At 36.3% G+C, this 13027-nt stretch overlaps 1 protein-coding gene across 2 annotated transcripts; it reads left to right on the top strand.

Moving 5' to 3' along the window:
• Nucleotides 1-5305: 5305 nt before the first annotated feature.
• LOC105225026 (uncharacterized) lies at nt 5306-12986 on the top strand. 2 transcript variants are annotated; one of them, XM_049458081.1, is made up of 2 exons: nt 5306-5479; nt 12393-12986. In XM_049458081.1, exon 2 carries the CDS (start codon nt 12397-12399, stop codon nt 12775-12777), a length of 381 nt encoding a protein of 126 aa, XP_049314038.1. In that variant the 5' UTR covers nt 5306-5479; nt 12393-12396; the 3' UTR covers nt 12778-12986. The 2 variants fall into 2 exon arrangements, with proteins under 2 accessions (XP_049314038.1, XP_011201630.2); XM_011203328.3 differs by lacking the exon at nt 5306-5479 and adding an exon at nt 9773-10330 and having other exon boundaries at nt 12393-12984.
• The last annotated feature ends 41 nt before the right edge of the window (nt 12987-13027 follow it).

Below are 13027 nucleotides of genomic sequence, written 5' to 3'. Positions count from 1 at the left end.
TTTTATATAAACTATTTTCACTCAATTGTGCTCACCATAATGCCACCAACTGCACTTGAAATTTGTATGCATGTGTATCCTTGGGACACTTTAAAACATACACAGTTATTGCACTTGGCTTACTTTTATTGGTTGCCATAGATTCAGCAAACAAATCGGCTGTTCGATGGTGCAGTTTTTATCACCACCTGCTTTTTCTACATTTAGTCGGCCACCGCACTCTTTTATATACATACATAAGATCACTTGCACATAAATATGTAATATATGTGCACATGAAGTGGCGTAGATTTGTCTCCAACCGGTCATTCATACATTTTGTTTTGATACAGGTGCAGATAAGTGCGTACTTATATATAAAGGGTGTTCCATTTCGTGGTTTCCTACTTTTTTAAAGACTTTCTAGGTTTCCTCCTTCTTTAAAGAAAAAACACAGAATATCAAATTAAAAGAGGAATGTTTTTATCATTCGAAAGAACATCCTTTGGCATTTATCTTTTGAAGATTATTTTTTTAAATGGTGACGGCGGCTACGTCTCAGATGATCCATCTGTTGAGTCCAATTTTCGATGACTCGTTCGAGTATTTCGACTCATAACACGTGTGATGTTTTGCTTCAAGGCCTGAATCAAAGCGGTATTGTGACGGTTACGTTCTCAATTGCATCATTTTTTGAAGAAATATGGACCGATTATTCCACCTGCCTATAAACCACACCAAACCGTTGTTTTTTCTGAATGAAATGGCAGCTCTTGAAGCTGTTCAGGTTCAGCTGTTCTTCCCAAATTCGACCACTTTGCCCGTTGGGCCCGAAATGGACTTCATTGCTCAGCGAAATTTGTCTCAAAAACGTCGGATCTATTTGGAACTTTTCAAGAGCTCATAGAGCGAAGCGATCTCGCTTAGGAAGGTCGAGTGGCTACAGTTCTTGCACAAGTTGTGTTTTGTATGCTTTCAATCTAAGATCTCGACGTAAAATGCGCCACGTCGTTCCATACGTCAGTCCGAGTTACTGCGAACGGCGCCGATTCGACTCTCCACTGTCTTCGTGTACACTCTCATCTACGGCTGTTATATTTTCTTCACTGCGTCTTGGACGTGGTCTATTCGGCCGAATATTGCCCAATGATGAATGCTGGGTCTCAAGATGGGTGATGGTGTTGCAAATAGTACGCTCAGTAGGCCGATGGCATTGACCATAAGTTGAGGGAAGCGCGCGAAAAACATTCTTTACAGAACGGGATAAAGTTGAGCGATTTGAAAACGTTATTCATGAATACTGAATAAATTTAATATGAGAGCGTGATACGAGTCACGCGTGATCTGTCAAAAAAAAACTATTGAAAAGAGTATCTCTACTTGGATCACCCGTTATATATATATGTATATAATATACCATACATGTATATAAGCTTTCGTGTTTGTGTAGGAGCTTAAGTACATATGTACGTACTTATGCATGTATAAATATTTTTGTCGTAGACTTAGATAAAATGCATGCATGTTTGGGGTTTTAATGCGTAAAGCAATGCAAATGCAAAAAACATAAATTACTGCATAGACAGTTAGATGAACATACTAGCATACATAAATGCAAATGTACATGCATGCATATATACATAAGTATAAACGCACATAGCGTGTGTAGGCAAACGGCTGAATTGGTCTGCTGCGTGCAATGCAACGCACGAGCGCACTTTTAAAAGCGACATTCCGACTTTTCAATGCCGAACATGCGACGACCAATGTCATTGCTAGCAACTCTGGAGCAAACGACAGTTTTTGCTATAATCACACACACACACATATACATATATGAACACATTTAAGTGTATATGGAAGGTTAAACTGTGTGTTGGTTCAGAAATAGTCGTCTAATTTGTCTTAAACATACCTATACCGCGTATATAGTATGTATGTACTTGCATATATGTATGTATGTATGCAGATTCATATAAGGACATTTGCGTTTGGACGTATTCAAGGTTTGACTGGGTGGGTTAATTGAACCGTACTCTAATAGTTTCGCTGCAATAATAAAAAACTCCTTTGACCTTGACCTTACGTTGCGTGTTGGGTGGGTGGGTGTATGCACCTATTTGATTTAATTGTTGGTGCTGCAGATTAATGGTGGAAGTTTTTAAAACCGGTGGCGTATGAGTAACCAACGCAAACCATTTAAGTACTTAATGCTAAATTATAGTATATTCATATGTATATATGTCAATCAATATGAATCAAATATGTATGTTAGGGTGATACAAAGACAACTAATGTTGAATTTTTGGATTAAAATTAACGTAAGTACAGAGAAACCATATTCCTATAAGGCAGGAATTTTAGCATAATACTAAAAGGTATCAGCTAACATTCAAAGCTTTATATTTACATTACACGTCTTATGTGCGCAACTTAGTTCCCGCTGTTTATAATTAGATAGATAGAGCTGTTAGTGGTGATCGATTTTGAAATATCTGAAATGGTATCAACTTTATCAATTGGGATCGGGCGTTGTGTGTGAAAGACTGAAGCTCACCGTCAACAAACTGATTGGGTCTTATTGTCGTCTTAAAACCTGGAAAACCACGCGCCAAATCTTGGAAAAGGGTGTGAAAGGAGGATCGGGAAGGACCTCTCCGAGCCGTTGGTATCAAACGAGGTTTCAGACAAAGGGACTGTTGTGACTTCTTTATACTATTGCTGGAGAAAATAATACAAACCGAGGAGCTAATTAGAGAGGTACAATCTTATATATCTTATATACTTGTGCCCAAAAAATAAGGTGACATTGTATTTATTTTGAAAATTCTTTATTTATTCTTCCAAATCAATTTCATCCCCTTCAAAGTAATCCCCGCCCGATGCAATGCACTTCTGCCAACTGATTTTTCAATCTTCGAAACACTGGTTGTAGTCACTTTCCGGGATGGCCTTCAGTTCCATCTTCGCCGCGGCTTGAATCTCCTCTATTGTATAAAAACGATGTCCCCGGAGCGGTCTTTTGAGCTTGGTGAACAGCCAGAAGTCGCACGGCGCCAGATCAGGTGAATGCGGTGGCTCCGGAATGATATGGGTTGAGTTTTTGGCGAAATGATCACGAATTACGAGGGCAGTATGGGATGGTGCATTATCGTGGTGTAAAAACCAAGAATTGTCTTTCCACAATTCCGGCCTTTTTAAGCGGATAGCGTTACGCAAACGACGCATAACGTTCAAATAATATTCCTTGTTGACTGTTTGACCGGTTGGGACACCGTTTTTATACGATAGAAGAGATTCAAGCCGCAGCGAAGACGGAACTGAAGGACATCCCGGAAAGTGACTACAACCAGTGTTTCGAAGATTGGAAAATCCGTTGGCGTAAGTGCATTGCATCGGGAGGGGATTACTTTGAAGGGGATGAAATTGATTTGGAAGAATAAATAAATAATTTCCAAAATAAATACAATGTCACCTTATTTTTTGGGCACAGTTTAAAGTTTGGTGTAAGGACATGTATTCATGCATTTTTGTTGAGAAAACTCACACATTAATGTTTATATTCGGCATAATTCTGAAGTATGAACACGATTTTTCTCATTTGACAAGCAGACACGCTATTATCAGCGAAAATTGCTCTCTGAATTTCATTAATATATCTCACAGAGTGTCCATTATGTTATTTAGTTAGAAATATGCCCAAAATTCCACATATTCGAAATCTAGGGGCTCTTTATGGCTCGATTTCGAACTTTTCTGAACGTGAGGTAACATACCTCAGAGGCAGTATTTTTGCAAAGAGTAATAATCAAATGGAATTTAAAATTACGTTATATGAACAGTAGGTATGGTTTTCGGTCCAATGTGCCCATTTACATACTGTAACATATAGATATGAGAAAAATATAATATTATGCATGTACTTAGTCGAGTAGTTCCTGAGAAATAGGAGTTCACGATAAAGTAAGAGTTGTTTAATTACTTAATTTTTACCGTGATTCCATCTATATATCTCTTTCGTGCCATCTAGTGTAGATAACTTTATATCGTATTTAATGCTGCTAACGTATTTATTAGGGACGTACTCACACTATTAATAGTTTTCAACATAACCATTATATGGGGCTGAGCGTGGTTAGCATCCGTTACCGAAAAGGTGCCAGAACTTGATATATTAACAGTGGGGTTAAGACAAATATCTCGAAATCTGTGGGAATAAAACCCGTTTGTACTTCTATTTGACACTAGTTTATTCATCATATTATTGATGGAATCTCCTTCTTGAGGCTAAAACTACTTTGAGACCGATTGGCTTATATCTAAGTAATAACTTGCCGCTTAATTTCATAGCTATATCTCGCACTAAAATTATATTAGGTATATGAGGACTAGATGAAGCTAAAAACCGATTACATACATTTCCCATACTAAATCATATTTACACCAAAAAATAAAACTCCCAACTTTCTCAGAATACTATGTTAAGAAATCGGTTATTACTTGCACAGGGAACAGACGAAAGAACGGAAGAACAGACAGTTATTCGGGTATCAATTTTATTGCCATATCTACATACAAGGTTATATATCATATATTCAGTTAAAAATATATGGAAAATCATAGGTATAATTTTGTTTATAACTTTTCAGTAGCTCTGCCTAGTTTAAAATACTCAAACATATAATTTGTCAATAATTGCCATCAGCCAGTTCTTACAGTGTAAGAATTTAGAAAAAATAATTTTACTTTCAACACCATAGAAAATGTTAACAATTTGCATACGTGAATAGAAGCACATTAGTACATTGTTAGGTTAATAACTTGAAAACCTTGGCAATGAATGATTTAAATTGAAGTTCGAATTCAAATCTGTAAGTATGTATGTATCAATATATGTACGAATATCACAAATGTGCTCACGTAAACGTACGCTTATACATTAATATAAAAAATAACAGCAATTTGTTAGATATACTATACATACATTATATTCACATGTATACATATGCATGAGTGGTTGTAAGTTGATTCGTTCATAAAGTACGTCAAAAGTTGCATATAGCAACAAAGTTCACAAAAGGTCGGGTCTTAAAGACTTAAATGTAATTTGCTTCGTTTTTATAAAACAACAACGCGGCACACCCGCCTCTACACGTACACTAAAAACATACATACTCACCAAACCACTCAATTCACTTCACACTTAAATGACCAACGGTGCGACAGAGAAGTGCGCCAGCGCACATTAACTGTGTATTGTGGATAACATAAAGTTCATGGATAACCAAATATCACGAGATTATGTTCTTTAGTGGCTTTAATGCCACCGTTGTATGCATTGTTGTTGCTTTGCGTTCGAATGTAAATAACATACTTGTATATTAATTTTTACGAGTGGGTAATAAGTATGCCAGTAGTCGGACTCTTGCGAGTTGTCTACAAATGTAATGAGCTTTAACGCTTCCGTTATGTGTGCGGTGTGTAAATATTTGTGATAAACGTAAGCAATAGAGCATTTATTTGAATGTCCGCGGTTATCTCTTCATCAAATTATGCATTCAGTTTAATGGCCATAGTTGAACCGCCAAAAATTACAAAGTGTTGTGGGTCAGGAAATGTAATTCACTTTAATTAACGAAATGCTGAGCCAATCTATAACTTGTCTGTTAGAATTAATATACATATTTATGTACTTTACTTAATTTTAATTAAATGAATTTTGAATTATTTTATGAAGACTTCATACGAATGCAGTTTAAAGAGCAAACTACAAAATAAATTCATATTTTAATAATTTTAATTTCTTTTATATAATACAAGTATATACTCGTACTACTGAAGAACTATGTATGTATTTTCGTAAGGACATAAGAGTGAATTTCGGAAAAAATACCCCAACATGTGAAAGCATATTTGTGTTCAAAAATTTTGGTACTTATATAAAGTTCGAGCAATTTTAAAGCACGTAACTTAAAGTCAATCTGGAACATACATTTAAAAAATCTTTACTACAATATACCGGAAGTACAAAAATAAGAAAGAACAATAGTAAACGGTTTTATCCACAAAGCTTACTTTAGAGAGTATTTTACTCTATTTATTTAATCGAATATTCGAAGCAAAAAAAGATCGAGTTCGTAGATGGGCGTAATCGGACCACTGCCACGCACACAAAACGCCTTTAACCGAAACGTATAAAGTGCCATAACTAAGGACTGCATTAAGATATAGAGCTTTAACTTGACACATGCGATCACTTGGCAAGGAGCACCTCATTTTTTTAAATTAATAAATTTAATGTGCATGTCTCCTAAACCACTCGACTGGCATACATATTATAAGAACTGCTAACAACAGTGTGAAAATGGATGAAATCGGATGATAACCCGGCTCACTCCTCATATAACAGTACTGTTAAAAACTGCTAAGGCCGCGACAAATTGATAACTAAATACACCAGACTTTTACTCCCGAGATGGTATTTCATCCCCTTCAAAGTAATCCCCTCCCGATGCAATGCACTTATGCCAACGGATTTTCCAATCTTCGAAACACTGGTTGTAGTCACTTTCCGGGATGGCCTTCAGCTCCGTTTTCGCTGCGGCTTGAATCTCCTCTATTGTATAAAAACGGTCTCCCCGGAGCGGTGTTTTGAGCTTGGTGAACAGCCAGAAGTCGCACGGCGCCAGATCAGGTGAATACGGTGGTTGCGGAACGATATGGGTTGAGTTGTTGGCGAAATGATCACGAATTACGGGGGCAGTATGGGATGGTGCATTATCGTGGTGTAAAAACCAAGAATTGTCTTTCCACAATTCCGGCCTTTTTAGGCGGATAGCGTTGCGCAAACGACGCATAACGTTCAAATAATATTCCTTGTTGACTGTTTCACCGGTTGGAAGGAATTCATAATGCACAACACCACGATAATCGAAGAAAGCAGTCAACATGACCTTGATTTTTGAGCGACTTTGGCGCGATTTTTTGGTCTCGGCTCTCTTTTGGCACGATATTCGCTCGATTGATCGGTTTTTCGGGGTCGTAAGCATAAATCCAAGTCTCATCGCCAGTTATAATGCATTTCATGACACCCTGGTAGTCGGAAAGCATCGTTTCACACACTTCAACGCGACGCCTTTTTTCCAAAAAATTCAATATTTTCGGTACCAGTCGAGATTTGACGCGCTTGAGGCCCAAAACATCCTTCAAAATGGTATTGGCTGAGCCTTTCGATATGCCAACTTCATCAGCAGCGTCTCTAATTGTTAATCGACGATTTTTCAACACCAGATCTTTGTTTTGTTGAACGTCAGCTTCGTCGGTTGAGGTTTATGGTCGCCCTGGACGCTCTTCGTCTTCGACACGTTCACGGCCGGCTTGGAACTCACTATACCACTTGTAAGCATTTCTATTAGACATAGCCTCATCACCAAAGGCTTTCTGCACCATCTTCAACGTACCCGCAGCAGAAAATTGATTCCGTAAACAGAATTTAATGCAAATTCTTTGCTCAACAAATTTCGACATCGCAAAAAACGAAAAACTCACTTTTTGCAGCTCAAAAAACGACACGTATCCCAAACACTAATGAATATTTTCACATGAAATTTGATATAAATGTGACTGGCAGTACTACCAACCTAAAAAAAAATAATTCTCCAAATTTTTCGACGCGCGCAGTTTAAATTCAAATGTCACCTTATTTTTTGGGCACAGTAATGAATTTGAGAAAGCGTGTTTTTCTTATACTACGAGTATACGTGTTTGTGCTTAGAATGAACAAAAACGGTTGAAAACTCGCCCCAGAGCTCATATAACTAACAAGCCTTGACCACCTGAAGGTACTTCCCTTTCTTTAATACTTGCATGTTGCAAGAGTATGAAATGCTCGGTTATACCCGAACTCAGCTCTACCTTATTTGTTTATTATTGTTATTCTGACAGGTTTTTGAAGAACATCGTGTTTGGAAAAAAGGGCGTAGTAACTACCGTCTAAACCGAATTCAACACCGTAGTATGGGGAAACTAAGGTAGATCAACTAATTTTTTGAATTTATTTTAAACTCGTATAAGGGGTTTTAAAAGCGGGAAGCTATATGCTAAATTGTGATACCACCGGAACTAATATTCTCTCACTCTATTGTCTCCTATCTGAAGCACCCGTGCTTCTAATGAAGTTCAGCTGTGCAAGAAGTTATATTTTTACAACCTCTGAAACGTCATCCAAAAGTCCTCGACCGATAGTTGCGATTCCTTTTCTGTACATACTGTAGTCTTGCATTCGCATAGAAGATGTTTTACTGCCTTTGATTGGTGCGATCTCTGCTTGGAAGACACTGCAGCTATCTGGGAACTGGAAAGTAATTTTAGTTTATAATTTTCCTGAAAAGACACCACCTCTACTCCATTAACTAGTTTGATCTATAGAGGAAAATCCCTGTGCTCCTGTCTACCTCGCCCATTTCCCACTTTGAGGACCGAATTTAGTTTCAATTCTATAGGATTTCGAAAATCCGTGGTAATGGGTAGAAACGTGTGAGGTTTCCCTCAGTCTAAAATGACGTTAAGTGCCTGACTTGGCGTAGTTCTAAGAGCTCTGCTGTTGCATACATACTGTATACATATATACCTAGCTGCTCTTTGCATGTCTTAAATATAAGATACCGCGTATTTCCTTTCCATTATTGGCCACCATACCAATATATCGCATTTCGACGATAACTTAGATAATCCTTACCATCCTAACGGGAAGAACTAGATAACTGTTAAAACAACAACAACAGCAAGTCATAATCGGGCTAATCACCGCTTTGTAGAGCCCATGAGCTATCCGAGTCGTTAGTCCCCATTTGGGGAATTAAATCTCTGTTCAAATGACTGAATTTATGATTTACTTTTGCTTCATTGAATTAATATTGCAAAGTAGGTAAATATACCATGGTTGACTCACAACAATCTCGTAATATACATATATTATATATGGATACAAAATACAAATAACTCAAGGTCTTATTACGAAAGATTTGTAACTTTTTTCTGATTCCAAAAATATATGTATCAGCATTTGTAAACAAAAAAAGCAATAGATTCGAGTTGAGGATATGGTTGATCTTGAACCATATATTTTTTCGCCATGTGACATCAGTTAGAGACGAAATTAATTGTAGTAATTATATATGTGTTTTAGTTTTTATAAGCTCTGCTTCCATTCCTACATACACACAAGTTATATCGAATAATAGCAATTACGCATAGAAACATACATATATAAACGCAGATATATTTATGCAACTAATTGGCTCTAAATTTGTAACAGCTGCTGATCAGCTGCCTGCATTTAATTGCTCGTACAAACTTTCAAATGCGACTTGAGTCAATAGAAAATATGCTTACCTTTAAAAAAGGTCACACAGAGGATTTTCAGAGAAAGGAGTTATTTTGAGAAATATTGAAAATACACCAGAAATATGAAAAAATTATATTGATAGCAAAACGAATGCTAATTATTCACCTAATACAATTCAATTGAGCGCAATTGTTTAAAAGTGGTAAATGTGCACATAATCATGCGCTTTTGACTTAAGAATGATTTCAAGTTCACCACGAACACGTTTGACACCTAATTTGTCTACTGTAAGTATGTATGTGTGTAAACAAATTTACATGTATATGATTCTTTAACGCTACTACCAGTATTGTACTTACAATTAAGATATAACCACGGTATATCCCTATAAGGCGTTGCGTTCACTTCTCTGGGACGTCATCCACCAACTATAAGCTCTCACAAAACGCCACAATCACGCATAACCCCCATCCGGTTGTTGACAACATATGCTGGCTACTAGGTAACCGCCTATTGCCGCCTCTGTTGCTACTGCTGCTCAGAGTACAGCCGTCGCTGATCTCGCTGCTTGTAGTTTTTGTTGTGTTATTGCTACTATTGCCTCCTGTTCATAGATTGTTGCACATGCGCATGCGCAAAAGCTTTCAATTTCAGTAAGCTTTATTGTTTTTGTTATTACTCATTGTTGGCCCAGAGCGAATTGCTATATGCTAATAGCACACGCCGCCTCAGCGCATTATGTATGTTCTTATTGTACTTAACATTGCACAAATCTTTGTTTACACTTTTCTATTTTTTGGTATTTCATTTTGATTTTGGATTTTGCTTTGCGCACATTATTCAAACTCATTCAACATAAAAGATCGTTTCGAAGTAATTCTAAAATCAGTTGCAGCTGGAACGTCGTTTATCTTGTATCAACTGTGCGTCTGTCTGCTTGTGGATGTGTAAACAAAATTAAGTTTAAATAAAGATATACCGAAGTAATAATATTTCGAAAATGATGTAAGTCTCATTGTGGGTGCACTGAAAACGGATCTTTTAGTAATGTTAGTTAAAGTAAAATATTAAGAATGGAACATGAAACTAAATAATGTATTAAGTGCCTTTATGAAATTTTTTTAAAGTGAAAATGATATAAAACTTTTTAAAATATAAACATTTATGTATTTGTATTACAAAATAGAGTGATACAGCGTGATATAAGAAATAATAAGATGCGCCAATCTTTTTAAAAATATTGTAAATGAATATAACAGTGTGTCTCTTGCGAACCGTCAGCTTCGGTGAAAATTATTAAACTAGTGAAACACAGTTTTAGAAAGGATGGTTTCTATGATACAAGTGAAGTTATCGAAAAAGTGAAAATGTTTCTAAATACTTTATTTTAATCTATAATGTGGCATACCGTAGTAGATAAGTATATTGAGTGTGGGGCTATCTCTGCAAATGACAAGAAAAGCTTTCCAGAAAATGAAATCCATTTGTCTTTGTCGGCGGAAAAGTTCATTTGTGACACAAAGTACCCAGAAATTATAAATAATACGCAAAATATTTAATTATTCATCAATATTTATTTTGTCGTCTTCAAAATAATCCCCACCAGATGTAATACACTTATGCCAACGATTTTTCAAACCTCGAAACACTTTTCATAAGCACTTTTTGGAATGGCCTTCAGCCCCTTCAGCGAATTTGGTTTTATCTCTTCGATCGACTGAAAGCGGACTCCACGAAACGATAATCACAATCGTGGCTCAATACGATGGTGCACTATCATGGTGTAAATCTTCCACAATTCCGGCCGTTTTCGACGGATGATCTCACGCAAACCGCCTCAATACGGCTAAACGGAACTCTTTATTGACCGTCTGTCCCTCCCCCAAGTTTGTCCAAAGAGACTTGTTTACGGTACTCTTTTTGAAAAAAAAATTCAGCTTTATCGGAACGAGTCGAGTAAAACACGTTTCAAACCAAAAATATTCACCAAAATCATTCGAACGGACTGACGAATTCACTTGTTTAATATTTTTGTCAATTGAGATCGAAGGTCGTTCAGAACGAGGCATGTCTTCAACGTTCTCTCGACCATTTTGAAGTCTTTGTACCACTCTTATGCTTATGTTTTTGATAGAACTTAATCTCCGTAAGTTTTTTTCAACATTGACAACGCACATGAAATTTGGTTAGAAATATAAATTTTAGGACACATTCTTTGTTCGATAGTTTCATCCATTGTAAAAATCGCAACGCACTTCTGAGGTGTACCGATTTAAGCAGCCGTTGTAAGCAAATCGCGCACATTTTAGCATTTTGGCTTACTAATTAGCTACCCAAAATACATGTTTTTGAAATATCATTTACTTGGGGAGTTTAACTATAATTACTGGGAGGCTTTTATGTATAATTTTTCCTTCAAGTTATATTGTATTTTTGGTGTAGATATAAAGTCATAGTAATCGCTCTGTGACAATTAATAATCTTCAGTAAATTGAAATATTGTGATAAAATCTATATAACGATCGAGCCGATTAAAAACTTGTAGGACATTCCAGCTCTAGGATAATAGTATTGCGTAAAGGATTTAAGGTCTCTAATAAATGTTGGTCTAAACATAAAGCAAGATTGAAAATCAAATTATTGCATTTGTAAAATTCTGGTGCGAAAGTAATAGAAGATAAAAAAAGTACAATATTATTGCGCAATAACTGCTGTTAGATCCCCTACTCCACAGAAATTTTTTTTACTCTCATTACTGAAATAATATGAAAGATTCTAAGTCTGATAATTATACAAAAACAGAAAAAACAAAAAAGTTTTGCTTCGAAACTTTCATAGTTTCACAGTTTGGCTGTCAATTTAAGCGAGCGAAAATTATTTGGGTTTTATTGATATAGAAGAGACGGCAAATAGGTAATTTATCTTTTGAAATATAGAATGAGTTTTTAGAGATTTTATATTTCTAGTTCTTCCTAGAAGAGTAGCTGTAAAATAACATTTAAAAATAACCACATTTAAAGACGTTTTAATTAAATTAATGTAAAAAATAAATACTATTTCTTTTCAGCAAAATGCACTCAGTCTTGCTTTGCCTCTGCCTATTCACAATCTCATGCAGCGCGCAATTTTATTTTCATCAACCAGTGCCATTGCCCTATCAACAACATCAATACCTACAATATACCACTTCACCACCGGATTTCAAACCAATATCTGAGCCCAATCAGGAGGGCCCACCGCATCCCTCAGTTGTAGCCAATGCTGAGCGGGAGTCACTATTACCACCCGAGTTGTCGAAGAGTCGGCGCTTCTATAGTAATCCACGTATCGCCGCTGCACTTGCGAAAGAATCACTACTAACACCCAAAGAGATGGTCGTAATCGATCGAGAAGCAGAAAAAATCGATCGCAATCAAATTTATAAAATCTTCCACAATGCCGGTTGGGCGTAAGGGTCATAGTCGCTCTGTTTAGAGTGAAGTGTTTTGTTTAGCCTGTGCTTTGTTTTTGTTGTTAATCTCTTGCCAATTAGTCTTATCTAACTATATTTTATTATGCTCATATCTACATATGTATGTAGCTGTAAGTTATTGAAAAGAGTATTTATTGTTGTTAGAATTAATAAATTACGGTACATGAAACTTTAAAAACCAATTATTAATAAAATGTATAGTAAAATAATGTTAATGTCTCGTTGGATCT

This window comes from Bactrocera dorsalis, chromosome 5 (genome assembly GCF_023373825.1).
Source record: "Bactrocera dorsalis isolate Fly_Bdor chromosome 5, ASM2337382v1, whole genome shotgun sequence".
Lineage (NCBI taxonomy): Eukaryota > Metazoa > Arthropoda > Insecta > Diptera > Tephritidae > Bactrocera > Bactrocera dorsalis.
This window is presented reverse-complemented; position numbering and strand designations above follow the sequence as displayed.